General features: G+C 33.3%; 1 protein-coding gene across 1 annotated transcript in view; it reads left to right on the top strand.

The window, feature by feature from the left end:
* Nucleotides 1-428: 428 nt before the first annotated feature.
* LOC146148537 (kinesin-associated protein 3-like) overlaps nt 429-19649 on the top strand; it is a 27447-nt gene continuing 8226 nt past the window's right edge. The window contains exons 1-11 of the mRNA XM_083387034.1: nt 429-505; nt 8782-8913; nt 9834-9982; nt 10192-10419; nt 13837-13973; nt 14064-14247; nt 14369-14550; nt 17654-17816; nt 18900-19006; nt 19072-19167; nt 19402-19536. Of these exons, the coding sequence (XP_083243160.1) occupies nt 468-505; nt 8782-8913; nt 9834-9982; nt 10192-10419; nt 13837-13973; nt 14064-14247; nt 14369-14550; nt 17654-17816; nt 18900-19006; nt 19072-19167; nt 19402-19536 (1551 nt within the window). The 5' untranslated portion in view covers nt 429-467. The remainder of the gene's footprint in view (nt 506-8781; nt 8914-9833; nt 9983-10191; nt 10420-13836; nt 13974-14063; nt 14248-14368; nt 14551-17653; nt 17817-18899; nt 19007-19071; nt 19168-19401; nt 19537-19649) is intronic.

The following is a 19649-nucleotide window of genomic DNA, read 5'->3' as shown; positions in this document are numbered from 1 at the left end:
CCAACCGCTGCAGTTAACAAGAAAACAAACATTATTGGGAGATTTCGCGATGATCCGACCAAGTGTAGGCATAGGCCCACGGCTATACGCTTTTCAGCCTAGTGTGACGAGTGACGGAAAGACACTATTCTAATAGTGTGTAGTGTTGACCGATGTGACCACTGAGAATTATTTAGTATAAACATCTAGTTTAAAATTTTATTAACTAATACAGCAAACTGGCCTTGTGTGTTTTCACTGTTAGCTAGCATAAACTGTTAAACCTACTTGGTAACCTTCGATTTTTTTACAATCTAAAGTTCAACAACTTGGTCATAGTTTTAATGTGTAATATTATTAATTCATGCCAAATTAACAACACATGTTATTTTGTTTTATCATTTAGCAGTAGCCAATGAGCTATTTATGGTAGTGTCACTTAGCATTCTTTTTTTTAACAAAGGCAGGCTTGTTTTTAGTGATTTAAAATGATGATGCAAACTGAAGATGCTCGTTATCTCAAGCGGTAAATCATTTTTAATTATATTTTATAGTTACATGTTCAAGAAAATAAATTTTCATATAATTGTAATACAATACACTCTGTGATTATAATATCTTGATCAGTGTTGCTAGTTTTTGCCAAGAAATAAAAGGCCATCAATCCTACCACATTTTTATCCGGTTTGCATTTCTAACGTTATTAGGGCCATGGTGCGAGTTAGTGTTTGGGTTTAAATGGGTCAAGTAATACTATTGTTGCACTGAATATGTGAATAATAGAAATCACCTTGACCCTTGCAAGATAAATGTCGACCTTAATTCCTGATCAGTAACAGCAAAATAATCTAGCAAAGCTAGCAATTCAGGTCAGTGTGTGACCTGAATTGCTAGCTTTGCTAGATTATTTTGCTGTTAAGTAATACTATTATTATATTTATTCTCCCATATGTATTTCTTCCTTGCAACTTTATTTTTGACAACCCGTTTCATTACTGTAAAAACAAATAAGTGGTAGGATTCTTGACCGGCACCAAAATGTACAGTATGTGATAAAACTCATAACCGTAATAAATTTCATGTCTCAAAATAACAAAAATGCAACTTAGTCATATACCTATTCAAATTTTGTCATGTTTTTTATTTGAAGTTTACATATCCAACAATTCGGTGCAGCTGTTGTACTTGCATGTTTGTTTAGGCAACAATAATTGCTGAACCAAATACACAACAAACCCAGTTGCTGACCAGATTTTAAATCAATATAAAGTCAGAATTTTTATAGCGAATGGTTTATTTTGAATTCAGTTTTCATTTATAAATTTTGTGTTAAACATTGCTGTTTATTAAAATAAATTTTGCAATTGGTTGTTGCTTTTAAAGATTTTTTTCTCCTAACCAGGTATGGGGGAAGTTCTTAAATCACAACACACAGCTCAGATGAATCTTGTACATTCAAAGTATCATAAAATATTGTAATGTATAGTTGGGATATAATGGTTGTATTGTTTTCTCATTTTCGTGAATGGAATGCAGCATTCTGTGGCAGGAATGAACGAAACTGAAATAGTTTAGAAATAGCTACACTAGAAAACCAACCAGTCTTTATTCTGTTCCAATGATTTGGCTAAAAATAGTTGTCCTTGTACATTGTGCAATGGAGTAAATTTACCTTGTATAAAAGCAATGTTATTTAATGCTACATATATACACAGTAAAGCAATAAATCATTGTGATTTATTTAAAACTAGACAAAACACCTGGGCCATTCCGTGTCAATTCACACAGTCAAGAAATTCAACCTCTCCGATTTCCCTTAAATTTTACACACCTTTTCACTATTCTATATAATTAACACCTGCAAAATTTGAGTGTAATTTGTCGACAAACGCCAGAGTTATGAAGCTTTTAGTTTGGGGGGGTCTGGCGAGGGGGCGCAATTTTTCTATTTTGGACCATGTTTGACGCCCTATTACTGCTAAACTAAATAAGGTAACAGCCCAATTTTTTTACAGATGATAGTACTTCTACCAAATATTAAAAAAACAACATAGTTTACATTGTCACTCTAACAGGTCGAAGGTCATAGACATCCAAAGTTGGCCATTCCGAGCACTCGGCTAAAATTTCCCTAATTTCGAAACCTCGCCACGACCCCATTTTTGATTGCAATTGGCTAAAAATGGGTTGAAATGTTGTTTATAGAATTCTCTCTAAACTGCGAAAATTTCAGTACAAAATATTAAAGGGGTTGGGAGATATTTATTGTGAAACATGGGTTGAAATGAAAAAAAGCAAAACGTGGGGTCCTTTTAATATCCCGGTTACCCATGACCCCAGTGAAAATTTGCACTGAAATTTTGTCCACATATTTACTAAGATATGACAAGTCTAACATGCAAAATTAATTCATGGTTCTCAATGTTTTCTGATAGAAATTCTGTGTCAAATTTGGACAAAAACATGAACAATTACAAATAAAAAAAAATTAAAATGTATTTGTAATTGTGTTTTTACCAATTGTTACCTCATAAAACACAAGTGTTATACTTGATAACTGTAATGTACAAGTGTACAACTTAATAACTGGAATATTTTTCTATTTTTTGCCATATTACTGTATAATTTTATAAAAATTGCATTTCTCGCCAGGCACGCTGACACATTTGTTGTGCTATGTAAAACCTTATTTTCTGTAATGGCAAAGAATTTACACTAGCAAACTAAAACTCACTTTTATACTATTTAAAATTGTGAAATAATAAACAACTTGATTGTGATATAGATGCTGACATAATTACATTGCCAAAATGGGAGGGGCAAGATTTTGAAAAATTAAGCTAATAGGGGTGCGGCACAAAAAGTTTGAGAACCCCTAAATGGAGGTTATCAAATTTTTAGTTTATACAATATATTGTTTAATGTTATAAACAGTTAGATGAAGACATCAGAGTTATATCTTTCATAATAAGGTTCAAGCAATAGCCTCATAGTGATCGAACAAACTTAACTGAGCATCTGAAAAGCCGAGATGAGTTTATTGAATCATTGTGTGACACCTTTTTCTTCGAAGACTCATCACTTCATTAGTTAATCACAATCAAGTTACTTGAAACAAATTAAACGTAATTTAGCTGTTGATGAAGTCGTAATATTACTCGATTTTGCTGAGAACTACTCATTTATTGTCCAAGATGTCGTGGAGCGGTTCAATAGTAATCACTCAACAATCTTTCGCCCTTTTGTAATATACTACAAAAAATATGGAGCTTTAACGTCAAAAAGCTTGCGCTTGCAATATCAGATTATTTGGAACGTTTAACAAGCACAGTGCATGTATTCATTGACCAAATAATTCCAATAATTATCAAATCACTTGGTTCTCCAAAAAAAAAGATATTTTTTAATGATGGTGCTGCTTTACAATACAAAACCCACAAAAAAGTATTTTTACAATCATTTAATGGATTTTGAAACTGAAACTGAAACTGAGTGGCATTTCTTTGCTAATTCTCATGGCAAAATTCCATGTAATAGAATTGGTGGAACCATCAAAAGATTAGCTGCATGTGTAAGTCTTCAAGCAGCAACCAACAACCAAATTGTACCAATCAGAATGAAATCTGCAAGCCATATATTGGCCTACATTTGTATCATTTTTCGGCAGTTGTAATTGACCTTGTTTCACATCCACAAGGACAAATGAAATATCATCTGACAGTCAACGCATTTTTAAAGACTGACATGATTGTGGAATGAAGCTATGGTGTGATCTTTTGCCTGTTGTTGTTTTACACCATGCATATCTTTTCCAATTCAAATTTTGTGTTGAGGTCTTAATAATAGTTGAGGAAAAGCCAAAATATATTAAATCCCAGAACTGAGATCTTGTGCCCATTGGAAAAGATCTTGTGGTGTAAAAATTTGGTTGTTGGTTGCTGCTTGAAGACTTGCACATGCAAAAAAATCTTTTAGTAGTTCCACCAATCCCATCACATTTACTGATGTACAAATGGAACCCCTACACGGCATCTTGGACAACTCAAAAAATCAAATAATATTACAACTTCATCATCAGCTAAATTCTGTTTATTTTGTTTCGAGTATATTTTTTATGAATTTCTAATGAAGCAATGGGTCTTCAAAGCAAGAAAGGGGACACACACTGATTTAATAAAGTCATCCAGGCTTTTAGATGCTCAGTCAATTTTATTCTATTAATATGAGCCTATTGCTTAAACTTATTATAAAAGATAAAAAACTGGTGCGACCGTCTAACTGTTTATAACATTTAACAATATATTGTATTTAAACTAAAAAATTGACCACCTCTATTTTAGGGGTTCTCAAACTTTTGGTCCGCAACCCCATTGGCTTAATTTGGCGAAACTCTTGCCAAATGTAATTATGTCAGCATCTATGTCACAATCAAATTATTATTTCACAATTTTGAATTGTATAAAATTGAGTTATAGTTTGCTTCTAGTTATAAATTCATTGCCATTTCAGGTTTTACATAGCACAACAAATGGGGCAGTGTGCATGGCAAGAAATGCATGACTTTTTGTAAATTATACAGTAATCTGGCCAAAAAATATAAAAATACTCAGTTATTAAGTTGTACATTACAGTCGCAAGTATAACACTTGTGTTTTGTGAGGTAACAATTGGTAAAAACACAATTACAAATACATTTTAATTTTTTTTCATTTGTAATTTTTCGTGTTTTTGTCCAAATTTGACACAGAATTTCTATCAGAAAACATTGAGAACCATGAATTAATTTTGCATGGTAGACTTGTCATATCTTAGTAAATATGTGGACAAAATTTCAGTGCCAATTTTCACTGGGGTCATGGGTAACCGGGATATTAAAAGGACCCCACTTTTTTCTTTTTTTTATTTCAACCCATGTTTTACAATAAATATCTCCCAACCCCTTTAATATTTTGTACTGAAATTTTTGCAGTTCAGAGAGAATTCTATAAACAACATTTCAACCCATTTTTAGCCAAATCCAATCAAAAATGGCGTCTTGGCGAGGTTTTAAAATTAGGAAAAATTTTAGCCGAGTGCTCGGAAAGGCCAACTTTGGATGTCTATGACCTTTGACCTTTTAGAGTAACAATGTAAATTATGTTGTTTTTTTAATATTTGGTAGAAGTACTATCACCTGTATAAAAATTGGGTTGTTACCTTATTTAGTTTAGCAGTAATAGGGCGTCAAACATGGTCCAAAATAGAAAAATTGCGCCCCCTCGGCAGACCCCCCCAAACTAAAAGCTTCATAACTCTCGCATTTCTCAACAAATTATGCTCAAATTTTGCAGGTGTTTATTATACAGGTTAGTAAAAAGGTGTGTAAAATTTAAGGAAAATCGGAGAGGTTGAATTTCTTGACTGTGTGAATTGACACGGAATGGCCCACCCGGCGTTTAAGTAGGGTATATATACAGTAAGGCGAGGTTTTGCCGGGCAGTCTTAGTGGAAAGCCTGAACCCCGTGTCAAGGGCCACAGGAAATTTTACTTTTACCAAGGCAACGTACTTGACTTGATTTTAACGGTCACGTAGATTATTGCCTGATAAATGTTTAAAAACGTTTTACCCTTTTCGTCAAGAAGTTTTGCGAGAAGTCGCACGCGCGCCCCTTGGATCTGACATGCAACCAAACTGCAATGCTGTGTGATGTTTATGAAATGGTACAACTAAATATTCGACTATAGCGCACAACATTTGGCTAAGCATGTAATACATATTTTAAGTAACGAAAACATGTGACATTTGTCAATTGAGAATGACTCCCAAACGTAAAACTGTAGGTTGCAGCAGCAATTACTTAGACTTGATTGATAGCGTCTTATTTAAGGAAATACGTACCGGTGCTGAGAAAAAAATACGTACCGGTGCGTGAGAAAAATCCTCATTGAAAAAATAAATGCTTACTGTTAACTGCTGCAATAAAGCTTTTTTCGCGAACTCTGCTAAGTGAACTCTGCTAAGTATTGCGTGGGAAAACACATTGTAAGAAGTCATTAGGCTTTGGCCTCAATCACTATCGCTAACAAACGGCTTAAAAATAAAAATAAAATTCTTCGTAAATTTGCGAACTCTACCTAAATTTTACGCGGTAACAGGCATCAATAAGTTCCTAAACATAATAATGTTAGTTGGAAACATTAAAATTTTACTTTACTAAGGAAATATACTTAGTTTTATTTTTTTATTTCCCGGCAGGTAATTGCGTTTAAAACTTGGACTATCTTTAAAATATACTTAGTTTTTTTTTTCTTCCTGGCAGGTAAATTAAACTTGGACTATCTTCACTTACTGTGACAACAAACGCAATATTTTGCGAACTCTGCCTAAATTTGGCATTGTTAAACTTAAGTCTTACTTGGAACGTTGCACACGTTTGTTAGCACAGTTTATAACAGTGGTTTTCAACCGGGGGTCCACAAAAACTTCTAAATATACCTATATTAAATTAACTAACTAACACTGGGCTTGGGATACATGCTTAAACACAATCTTGGCAACATTGTACCATGTTGTTAATCGCATTGAGTGTGACGTAACATTTCCATTGTGATGTAACACAAATATATTGGAAAATGACTGGACGAACATGTTGCCACGCACACATCTCACAAACTTTCTCTTTTATTATGTAGATGCAATAACAAAAAATTAATTGTTAGAGACTCTTTGGTTTAAATCAATACTTATCTGACTCTAATCAATTATTTTGGCATGTTTAAAAGAGATTAGTTAGATTTATATACTGGTAAATTTTAAAGCAGAATTCTGATGAGGTAAAGGCATACAAATCTGCAAACTAAATAAGCTCCAGAAGATATTCTATAATCATAACCCCTAACGGAATTCCAAGATTTTTTGCAAGCATATATATATTCAGACTTTCAATTACCTAGATATAAACCACAAATCTATCTCTGCCAAGTGGTTATAATAATTCGACATAAACTGAGAGTAATGTTCTACTTTAATAATACCTAAATTTTTCTGTTAATGTTGGCCAAGTTCATACTTATTGGGTATATCTAACCATTACTGATACTAACACAACTGATTTATAGGTTTTCGCAATGTTTAGAAGCATTTAAACGACTTAAGTCACAATTTTTAATGGTTCAAAGGTAACATGTTTTAATATGACGTTTGACTGTTTTAATAAAATAATTTGTTGACTTAGTGTCTTATTTTCCCTAACTTTGTTCACCTAAAACAGATCACTTTTAAATGTTAATTTTGGTATTTGCTTTGCTAAATATTACTTGCAAGGGGTAAAGTAAAGGTATTAAAAGTATAGTTGCGTACATCAAAACAAACAAATTAATTTGTTTAAATGGACTTTTCGCAAGTTTTCAACTTGGTTGGAATTAGAATCAGTTTATTGTAAAGTGGCTAGTGTGCAACACTGATATTTAGAATAGGTGGTGATTATCAGCGTTTTATTTTTTATTTTTTTTTAAAAGTAGTTTTTAATTTGCGATTTGATAGCAGTATTTTTTAATACTGATCATTAGTAATGTAAAATAGTGTAGTAACTACACTGTGTATATTAAAATTTTTAAAACGTAGCCTGGATGTAAACCAGAGGTCGGGAACTTTTTTTAGCTAAGGGAGCCATAAAAGCCAAATATTCTTGTTTTTTATTCCATGAGAGCTGCATAACACTTTTTACATCTAGTTATAGGTTGGAAAAATAGTAAATTGATCAGGGCCGTTTATTTTGTTCTCATTTAAAGGACAGAACATATTTTGCACCAAAAATGAATTAGCTAAGTTAGCACAACTTTGATTACAGAGTTCCGTTGAAAGAATAGAACCTTTTGGATACTAAGAGATTTAAACGGGATGGGATAGTAGTCTCGAACAACAAACAGGATTAGCGCGAAGCACCGAAAATTTACTACTATGTGTAACAAATTTTTGGTGCTTCGCGCTAATCCTGTTTGTAAGGAAATAAATTAGGAAAGCGTTAGTGAAATAATAGCTTAGATTTTGCTGCAAGCAACATTTTTTCATCCAAAGATTCTTTCATCCAAAAAGCGACACAAAAAGAGCCATATATGGCTCGTGAGCTCTAGGTTTCCGACCCCTGATGTAACCCAACTGTTACGTGTTTATCAACACATTTAACACCCAAATTAATTAATTGCCATAAGCCAAATCTTAGAGTCGTATTATCATTAAGTCATATTGCGAATTGATAAATAGGGTTTTAGATTAGCGCGTTCTAGCTTTTGCATAATCAAATGTATTATTTCTTGGATAATATAATATTTCATGATATAATGTTTTCCATATTGCGCCACGTGCCTCATTTCAAACCTGTCATTTAACTTTCAATCTCTTAATCTATAAACAGTCAGTCTTGCTGGCGGTGTTCTCACGCTCTGCAAAACCAGCCACTTGTGCAAAACAAGCCACTTATTTGACAATCTTTTAATTCACATTATAACAATATACTTTTGATTGGAATTTTAGTTTGTGGTTTTGACAGACATATCTAGCCAGAAACCTTCGCCAACCAAATATAACTCACACTGTTGCGCCCTTCCGGGCAACTCTATGGGGTTAGGGGCCAGGCCCCAGTACACAAGTCGTGGTGGGGCGTAACACCAACATCCAATTCCAAATGCATATACGCACAGATAAATATAATTTTTTTTTTTAATGCTCAACAGATTTACACATAATAATATCCAATGGATAACATAAATTATAATTCTAAAGAGAAAAGAATTATGTTTTTTATATTTTTTTTATAAAACAGTAAGGTAAAAGGTGGCAACATTGATGTACACCCAACAGAGAAAGCCATCATTGTAAATTATGAAGTGGAAGCAACAATCCTTGGTGAAATGGGAGATCCGATGTTGGGTGAAAAAAAAGAATGTCAAAAAGTGTAAGTTAACAAACATTTGACTTTTATTACAGGTACAGAGTTTACAACTGTTATCAGCTTGATGTTCATCCCACAGAGAAATCAATTATTATTTGTTGCTATTTTTCTGACTGTAACTATGATGAAGAAAAGCTCTGTGGTGTTTCAGCTAAAGGAAAGATTAAGAAAGTGTAAGATAGTGGTTGGAAGAAAATTGTTGAAGTTATTTGGACATATTTTTCAAGCTATATTAATTATTATCAAGAATTTTAGAAAGTGCAAAAAATGTTAAGAGCAGCAAACAGTTTTAAAGCAACTACATACCTAGCTAGTAATTTGATGTACAATATATTTTAGTGACAAATGTGCAAATATAGATGCATACTGTATATTATAATTTTTACAAATTGGCAGTAGCTGGTATATATACCAAAACACAATGATATGATTAATGGTGAAAATAACGGCCCAAATAGACATAAAAAGCGACATGCTTTATTATCCAAACGTTTCGGCAAATGCTCATGCCATCATCAGTGATATGAAGGACACATCAGTTACACCCAGTCATGAAATGTGAAATGTGTAGATATCAAGTCTTAACGATTTTTGGTTGTTTAACTTTTTTTCATATTTTACTTCTTGCATTGATAGACAGGGAAGCAAAGGTGGTGACAGGATAGTATGCAACTAACTTTTTTGATGTAAATGTTTGACAAATTATTTTTTTAGATATGATTTCCAAACTAATTACTGTTACTACATGTAGTGTTCAAAATATTTTGCTATGTTTAGGTAAAATGGAAAGATGATAAAACCCTGTAAATTTTTGTATTGTTATGACATTTTTAATAATTTTTTCTGTGTTTACAACAATTTTAATAATGCAACAAGATTATTTGTGTGAAACAATTTTATATTTACTTTTTTATATGCTGCAGAATTCGCCTCCAGAGCTTAAACGGTAGCACTGATATATCAGCTCTTGCTCAAGAAATTCTGGAGCAATGCAAGCTGATTCATCCTGCTAAACTTCCTGAAGTTGAACAGCTGTTATATTATTTGCAGAACAGGAAAGAAGTAGCCAAATGTAGGTTTCTTAAGTTATTTCAATTGAACTTTGTTTATTTTTTTTTCACCTACCAAACTTCATTATTAAGAAAGAAACACCCAGACATTTGATGAATTTTAATTCTTGTTAACAATACAAAAGATGAAATCAAAATGAACAAAATATTTTCTAATCAACAGAACAACTTAATTCACTTTAATGCAGTGCAACTTTTTAATTTATTTCAGTACCAAATGAAAAATCTCTGACAAAAAAACCCCTCCGTGGTTTGCTGGACCCAACTCCAGACTGTATGAATGACACGGCCTTGCTTGATGGTGAACTGGCTAGCGTAAACAACATTGATGAATATGTTGAGCTGCTGTATGAGGGAGTTCCTTCTAAAATTAAAGCATCTGCTCTACTTTTGCAATTAACAAGAAATCCAGACAATATTGAGGAGTTAATTCAGCACAGTATGTTAATAATGATCTTCTTTGTTTTATAAATATATACCTAAAAAATACAACTAACGAAGTAAAGTTAAAAAAAAAAACAGAATCAGGCATTTTGTTCAAATGTTTCTAAAACCATCTCTGTGTGTCAATCAGATTTGTATAATTATATTCATCTTAGATGAGTATGATCGATTGGTGAAAGTGCAAATATTTTTAGATTATAATATAAATATACACCTTACGATTGAGGGTTAAGATTAGTGGTTGTAAACCGGGTAATGCAAGCTCTGCTACAATATTTGCCTTAACATTGGGTTGTTAATTTAGCTTTAATGCTGTTCTATCTTATTTTTAAAACTACACATGTCTAGTTAAGTAACTCAAAAATATAGTTCATGATTTTGCGATTTAAGGTCTAATCTATTTATTTTTGTTCATTTTGCAGTTATTGGGCCCATTTTATTTCTATATGCTACTTTTTACGAGCGACTTGAGCTATGTTTAGTCAAAACAATCTCTTATAATTAATGCTGATCTAGGGGCCGGACACCAGGCGATTGGTATAAAAAAAACTGTATTTTTTGCAACTTCAAAAAAGTAACTGCAAACATTTTTCACTTATATTGAGCCCAATTTATATATATTTGCCACTTTTTACAAGTGTCTTAAGCTATGTTCAGCCTGAACAATCTGGTACAGGTTATGTTGAGTTGTGCATAAGGCCGGAAGGAAAATATTCATCAACTTGAAACTGGGCCAAAAAAAAATCCTATCGATCCCACTTAAGTTTCTTGTACTAACTGGATGCAAGAAGTATACAAGCCGAGTTTTGCTTATGAAAGCGACACTAAAAATTTTTAGCTAAATATGCTTTCTTGTTTTAATTCAAGTAAAAAAAAGTTGTCAGAATTTATGTGGAAATATTACCTCAAATCATACGCATCAACATAAATATGAAGTATTTTGCAGAAGATTTGTCATTGTTTTAGGCCAGGGATTCCCAACCTTTTTACATTCTCGTACCACTCCTTACTAAACTACTAATTCAATCAAATCATTGTTATCCAGTTTTGCTTACAGCTAGAGGCATATTTAACGATATTTGTAGCTTAAGCTTCTATTAAGAGCAATTATTTGACATAAATAACGCCCACTGTCCCACTGTGTTGTACGGCTTCACAAAGCAACTGTGCTCCTTGCAGACAATTAACATGTCCTATACTTTGAAGATCGCGTTGTTTTTCGAAACAACAGGAATAGTTACGTAACAATAAGAATAGGCTTCAGGGGAATTTTTTTTACGTAAACAAAACCAGATAAACAAAATATAAAAGTTGTGAATCCAGGGTATTGTGAAAAAACGGAAGCTACTCGCATACCACCTGAACACCCTTCGCGTACCACTAGTGGTATGCGCACCACAGGTTAGGAACCCCTGTTTTAGGGGGTCTGAGCACCCCAAGTTTTCATTAGGAATGTTCTTGACACATACCTCAAACTTTGCGTCAATGGTAGCAAGCAATGGTGTTATCATTAGGGCGATTATTTTCTGACTTGTCAAAAAAAGTCAGAATTTTGTCAAAAGTATTTCATGTTAAAATTGATTAAAAATGCACATGAATCATTTACAAAATTAAAACAAATAGTTTTGATTTGTATTCAATGACATTTTAACTGCATTGTATAGCTTCATTAAAGAGCAATATAGGCCTACGGCAGGGGTCGGCAACCTCTAGCATGCGTGCCGATTTTTCAGGGCACGCCAAATGATTTAACGCGCATGTTATACCACCTTAAGAAAGTGCAACCATTACATCACTAACACTAGCTAACTAAATGGTTGCACACATTTCAAATTCCTGTCACAAATTAGTGTCTTAACTGTTGTTTTTAACACTTTTTTTCTGGGCGTTAAACTTGTTGTTTATGACTAACCGTATGTATTACGTCGCAAAAAAAAATTGACGTGATGTTTACTGCGTAAAAGCAGAGCGTTCTACATTAAAAGTAAACGGGTGTGTTTTTTGCGACTGAGAAACCAAGCTAAAAGCGAAACTAATAGTTAAGACTTCTAGGTATCGGCTGAAAAGCGTCAAAGTATATTCCAAAATAGGGGCAAAGTATTGTTTTTAGTTCGTTTTTTTTACAGCAGGGTTAGGGTATCTTAACAGAATTTAACTTATGAAATTAGGTTTGATGGCGTCTCCCAAGATACATAAATTAGATTTCAGATCATTCGTAATTTAGACGTGAGATCACGGCAAGGCTGCGGAATCGGACTCGAGTAAGACTAGGTAAAACTACCTGAGTTTGATGTGTGCGATGCGCAGTACCGCATTTCGAAACTGATAACTGCAAATTGTTAAGGTGGAATAGAATATGGTGGCACATTTACCATGCAATACAGGTTGTACAGTCTGAGTCTGTCTTGGGACTCGATGAAATTGCACATTTGGTCGTTGTCGAACTCAGGTTGTTCTCAACCGACTCCACAGTCCTGGTTACCAGTGCAAAACCAAACAAAGAGAATGTTTGGCATGCAAGTTGTTGATATTTTGACATTATTCATAAACTGGCACACTACATAAGAAAGGTTGCCGACCCCTGGCCTACGGTGTATGCAAGCTTAGAGAATTAACCGCCCAGGCCTGGTTATCATATTAGGTTAATTGTTTATCTCTGATTTGGACAAATGTATTGAAAATTTTTCTTTGGCCTTTTAATAATTGTTTGTCTTTTTAAAATGACAAAAATATCAACTAAGCATTTTTAAAAGTTTTGCACAAACCATAAAAAATAACTGATTTGTGTTTGACCGGTAATCAGTAAAACATGTGGTTGACGATGCCTAGACACTAATGCAGTACTTCAAACAACTCAACGTATTTCTAATAGGTAAAAATTTCTTACTTTTTTAGTCAACAAAAAAAATCGCCCTAGTTAGAGTGACAGTCCCAGTTGTTTTTTTAGCCTGCCTTGCTTGCATCTTCGATCAACAGATTTGGTTGGTTTGTGATTGGTTTCGAATTATCAGTCACTTTAAAAGTTTATTGAAGTGGTGTTTTCAATAACATCTAGCAACATTTTAACTGTATTATTTCTTTATTGAGCTAATACAAAGTATACATGAGCCACCAAAATTAGGTTTATTTTTTTATCTTAGATTTGGACAAGTGCATGGAGCAGTATTAGCAGTGTATTTTTTCTTTTTTATAGCTTTTTTTTTTTGATATGCAAAAAATATAAACGAAGTACTTCATATAACAATACATTGTTTAAATTAATGCATTCCTTTTTAGTCAAAATTTGTTAAAATAAAGTTAAAATATATATATATATATATATTAATCAATAGTTCTTGTTGTTATGTATTGAGTTGACTTTTCTGTTTGGGCTATACTTTCACATGCTTTTTATGAATGTTTTTAATTGCAGACACAGTGCTTGGTGCATTAACTAGAGTGTTGCGAGAAGATTGGAGAAAAAGTGTTGAACTTTCTACAAACATTATGTATATTTTCTTTTGTTTTTCTGCCTTTGCCCAATTCCACCATATAATTGCACATTACAAGGCAAGTACAAAATAAATGTTTGTAATGGAATGTTATTGTATTTCATTAAACATATTACTATTACCTTGAAAAATCGTTGTGAAATAATAGATTGGGGCACTTTCAATGACCATAGCTGAACATGAGCTTATACAACATGAAACTTGGAAAGAGGATGTTGAAAAACGTAAGCAGACCCTCAAAGACCACCCAAGTGAAAGTGCTGAAAAGGAATTTGAGAAGGCACAAAAGAAATATCAAGGTCTTATTAAAAAGCAAAATCAATTATTGCGAGGTAAAAACAATAGAATTCTTTTAAATCTATAACTCAAAATTAAAAAATGTTACTTTATTAATCATTTTTTACTTTGCATAAGAAACTAGAATTAGTAAATTATTATTTTTTTTTATTTTAGTTGCATTTTATCTGTTGCTTAATTTGGCGGAAGATATTAAAGTTGAGGCTAAGATGAAGAACCGTGGCATTGTTAAGATTCTAATGAAGGCACTTGAAATTCGAAAAAACACTGACCTTCTTATTCTCATCCTATCATTCTTAAAAAAACTAAGCATATTTATGGAAAATAAAGATGAAATGGTAGGTGTTAAAGGTCATGTTTTATCTATTTCCCATATGTCTATACCCCAAAACAGCAACCTCTGAGGCAAAATTAGTATGGCCAACACATTTTTTTCTTTGGGTAGTGTATCACTTATTATTAAACATTTTACAAAAACTACACTAACCAAAATGATTGGGATTCTTTAGATGTTATAAGTTTGCGGTGGTAAAATATAATTAATTTATTCAAATTAAGTGTTTTCAATTCGATGTAGGATTAAGTCTGAAGACTAAGTGACTCTCTGATTTTACAAACAAACCACAAAAACAACAGTTTCTATAAGTCAGTTGTTAATAACCTTTGTTAACCTACCAAACTCGCGTTGACAAAAGTATTTCTGTGATCAGTTGTGAGAATCGAGCCTTTAAAGACATGAGTCGATAACAAAATTATACCAATAGTCAGTCTCAAACTAAGGGCTAGTAACTAACATTGTGCTGGGCCAAAAATTGAAATAAATTTAATTAGGCTGTGTGTTAATGTTTTAAAGGATATTTGGGCCATTTCCTGAAGGAGCTTTAGCAAACCTAAAAGTTAGATTGAACCCTGGTTTAGAACCAGTCTTCTAAGTTAACATATAGCGGGGATGGAAAACAATTTATTGCGTAGGCGAGACATTTAATGCATGTTAATTAAATGCGAAATTCAAAAAAATTGAAATAAATTTAATTAGGCTGTGTGTTAATGTTTTAAAGCAGGGCTTCCCAAACTGGGGGTCGCGACCCCTTGCGGGGTCGCGTAACGAACTTCAGGGGTCGCAGAGGGTATACCAAGTTTTCAGAAGTTTAATTCGAAACACGGTTGCTAAAACTGGTGTAGTTACGCAAAACATATTCTACGTAAATAGGTTGAGCTCTGTTACTAAATAGTGGGACTTCGTAATTGACAGCGGACGAACGTTATCACGTGGCACAGCTGGATGCATAACTTTTTGTTTCGTCAACTCGGTTTATGACGCAATAACTCTGCGGGTCGGGAGGCTAGCAATGTTACTAAAAACACAGTTTAAACTAGGGTTGGCAAGCCTGTCAATTGACCGGTCAATTGACCGGTCAAATACGGTCAATTGACCACACTTTATTTAACCGGTCAAATACTTATATTGGATTTAAATGTTGTAAATTTTTTAAGAGTTGTTTTGTGATTTGAGTTTTAAATAATCTTGATTGTAACTTTTTTAAAGAATTCAACTATAAAATTGTAGGGTTTACCTGATGCAAACACAGGTTCTGTGGTAATCACTAGGGATGTTCAAAGTAGAATCCCAAGGTATTCTAGAATAATAGGTTTCGAATCTAGAATAACGAATCCAGAATAGCGAATCCTAGTATATTTTTATTAAATTATTTATCCTCAATTTTGTTTGGGGAAGGGATTAATCTTAATCTACCCTACAGGGCCACAAACAATTTGCTAACACGTGTACATTATAAAAAAAATCTCTTTTGACTAACATGATCTGTTATGCAGTCAAATGATGTACTGCAAAGAATACAAAGTTATTATTGACATAACGAATTCTTGACAATTACGTTGTGCATAACTGCATAACTTCACTGAATATTGGCCTAAAGTTGACCTTAAGTAACCCCATAGCGCATTTTGTGGACGGCCAGCACGTTTTGCAACGCTATGTTATTTTGCAACTTAACACATTTAGGGAATTTGCGAACTCCACACCAGACATTACACGTTAGTCGCTCGCCCAATAACGCTTGATTGACACTTAATTATTAGACGAACGTTAATTGGTCGCCCGAAAAAACGCTGACACTGCACTACGAGGTTACATTTAAAGCAAGCACTATAGATTGGTCGCCGCGGCGACAGGCCAACTTACCACACGCGTTTGTGCAATTAGGCGCGACAATCGGCGGTAAAACATTAAATTATATCGGTTCCAATTACCCGAAATAAACGGCAGAATTGGATTCGAATCCCATCTGGATTCGAATCCAAGGATTCGATATTCTACTTTGAGCATCCCTAGTAATCACAAAGTGTTTGTAATAGCAAAGTAGATTTATTTTGTTTAGAATAAGTACACATATATCATGAATCGCGTTTGTCATAAAAGAAAACACTAGTTCCAGTGGTGGGATTCAGCCGGTTCGCACCGGTTCTGTAGAACCGTCCCACGAAATTTTATGAGATCAGCGAACCGGTTAGCAGCATTACTCGTTACTGTCAACAGATTTTTGCATCTTATCTGATACACCGAATTTTGAGATCCAAGTAGCTCACGTGTTTGTTTTTTTCATAATGTACAATGGTTAAGTTCTCAAGTAAAAGTTATACATTGTGTTAATTTTTTATAATTATTGTTTTTTCTTTTGTGATTGTTTGTCTGAAAATTGAATTGCTACGTCATAAGTACAAGTAAAAAACGCTGCTTTTCAATGTGGCTGTTATATAGCAGTGATGGGATTCAGCTAGTTCGCACCATTTGCTGGAACCTGGGGTTGCACCCAGTTTTTGCAACTACTTTAATCTCAAGAATAGGTTGTTAGATAGTTTGGTTTATACCATCGTGTAATCGTAATGTAGTAAGCTTTGAGCATCTGTAGCTTGTTTTCAGTTTCTGCCTTTCAATAATTATCACAAATGCATATTTCGCACTGTTTATCATTTTAACCGTGAAGGGTCGCGAAAAATTTTAGGAGATTGAAAGGGGTCGCGAGCGAAAAAGTTTGGGAAGCCCTGTTTTAAAGGATATTTGGGCCATTTCCTGAAGGAGCTTTAGCAAACCTAAGAGTTAGATTGAACCCTGGTTTAGAACTAGTCTTCTAAGTTAACATATAGCGGGGATGGCAAACAATTTATTGCGTAGGTGAGACATTTATTGCATGTTAATTAAATGCGAAATTTTGCTGAATGCTTGTTACATTGGCTCCTCAGCCCCACGTATAACAATAATTTAATAAACCGTTATTCTTTCGTGATGTTTTATCATATTTTTGTATATTTGAGAGGAAAGTTGGTCATCAAAAATGTAATGCATATTGCTGGTCAGTGATTTTGTCATCCCAGAGAAAGAGACAAAAATCTTAGTTTTTTAATTAAACTTGATTTATTAAGGCAAACATGAACATTATATCGTTGCTGGTTCCTTTTGTTCCTTGTGAAAGTGCTGATTTAATGGGGCTTGCAATGCTTCTTTTGCTCAATTTATCCTTTGACACCCAACTGCGACAAAAGATGATGAATGCTGGGTTTCTGCCTCGGGTAGCTAACATGCTCCGTAAGTTAGTTTTATCCTGTTATTATTGGGTTATTTAAAAAATATATCAGTGGTTCCCCACCACTGGTTTAAAAATACTAGTTGTAAGCTAATTTAGAATAATAGTTTGATAAGCATGGTAAATTTTTATTTATTTAAAACTTATTTTGCATTTGTTTTATACCCAGAAGTTACACTAGCATGTTGTTTAAGCTGTTTGTGGTATAGCTAACCAATCACATAAGTTTTCAAAATCATTGTTTGCTTGCTTTAAGTAAACCAAAGAAATTTAATCAATTTTAAAGAATTAAAACTACATGGTTCAATACCCTTATTTTTTTGTTCTTGGTAGGTGTTCCGAAAGACAATTTAGGCTTAAACACGCAAAATATAATTTTCGAGTTTTTTTTTAATGTTATGTTTATATCCTCTGATCTACACCATGGAGGGTAATCGAGGCAAGTGCTATGATTTTGAGCTAGTTGAGACTTTTTAAGAGAGCCATAAAAACTGCAAAATGAGAAGATCAAGAAATAAAATCAGTCAATTTTTTTCCTGGAATGCATTTAATAATAGAATGTCACTTCGCTCTCTGTTGCACTGCATATTTTTCCATTTATCTATCATCGTTTTAGTATAAACTTGGTAGGTTTACAGTCGAACACTTGACCCCAACAAAAATATACAATGCAGTCAAGAACTAATACAATGTTTATAAACATGTATGCCCTGAAGGTGCAAAATTTTGACAAACAAGATAGATTTGTTAAACGTTAACCAAGAAAAAAAAATACTGCGAACCGATGCGAATAATAACAAAAATGACTATTATTTTACTTGGTTTTGAGCTATGGATAATATCTTTCTGGTTCCACTTGTGTACAAAGGTTGGAAACCATGTTGTAGAATATTGTTTTGACCTGCCAATCGATTGGTAGTTGAGTTTTCCTTAGGTAAAAAAAAAACATTTTTAATATAAGGAAAGACAGTGCCTTTAAAAAAAGTATTTTTACCCTGCTGCACACTGGTTTCGGAGCACTGATCTTAGCACACCAACTTCCGTATTCAGTGGTTGTTTCATATATACCTAATTAACATTGTTAGGATCGCCAAATGAAGCTCATAGTACTATTTCTCTCAACCTGCTCTATCAACTCAGTTTAGATGATAAAGCAAGATCAATGTTTTCATACACAGATTGTATTCCACAGGTATACATGTTTATATTAATGAACTTAAACTCTAATTTGCAATGCTGTGGCTCTATTTTTTCTAGTTGTTGGATATGGTATTTAATGCTCCAGAAGGTGCCATACCTATTGAACAGGCATCACTTTGTATCAATATTGCAACAAAAAAGCGAAACACTCAAGTAAGTCAATTTTATTGCTGAAGGTAATACACATATCATTTAATGTAGGTTTAGCTGTATTTATTATTGCTAAATTGCATTATTTGAAATGTCTTGTTTTTTTAACTAATAGGCACATGTTTGCATAATTATAATTTTGTATGCAAATGTTTGTTAAAATGTACCTAGCTGTCAAAATAATATATGCTGCTCCAAATTATATATTTTACCTCTATTTTTCTTTTTATGGTGTAGATGATATGTGAATGTCAGAAAGGTATGGCGCTGACCTATCTTGTAAAAAGAGCATTCAAATACAAAGATGTTTTACTCCTAAAGATGATCCGCAACATGTCAGATCATACTGGACCAACTAAAAACCTATTTGTGGTGATTTTCATAAAATAATATGACATTTTTGGCTGAATTATGTGTTAGGTAATTAACAGGATAGCTACAATAAAACAGCTTTAAATTACAAAATTGCAATGTTTTTTCATCAG

Source organism: Ascidiella aspersa, chromosome 4, assembly GCF_963924565.1.
Source record: "Ascidiella aspersa chromosome 4, kaAscAspe10.2, whole genome shotgun sequence".
In the NCBI taxonomy this organism is placed as follows: Eukaryota; Metazoa; Chordata; class Ascidiacea; order Phlebobranchia; family Ascidiidae; genus Ascidiella; species Ascidiella aspersa.
Note: the sequence above shows the minus strand (reverse complement) of the source record. Positions and strands in the feature narration are given on the sequence as shown.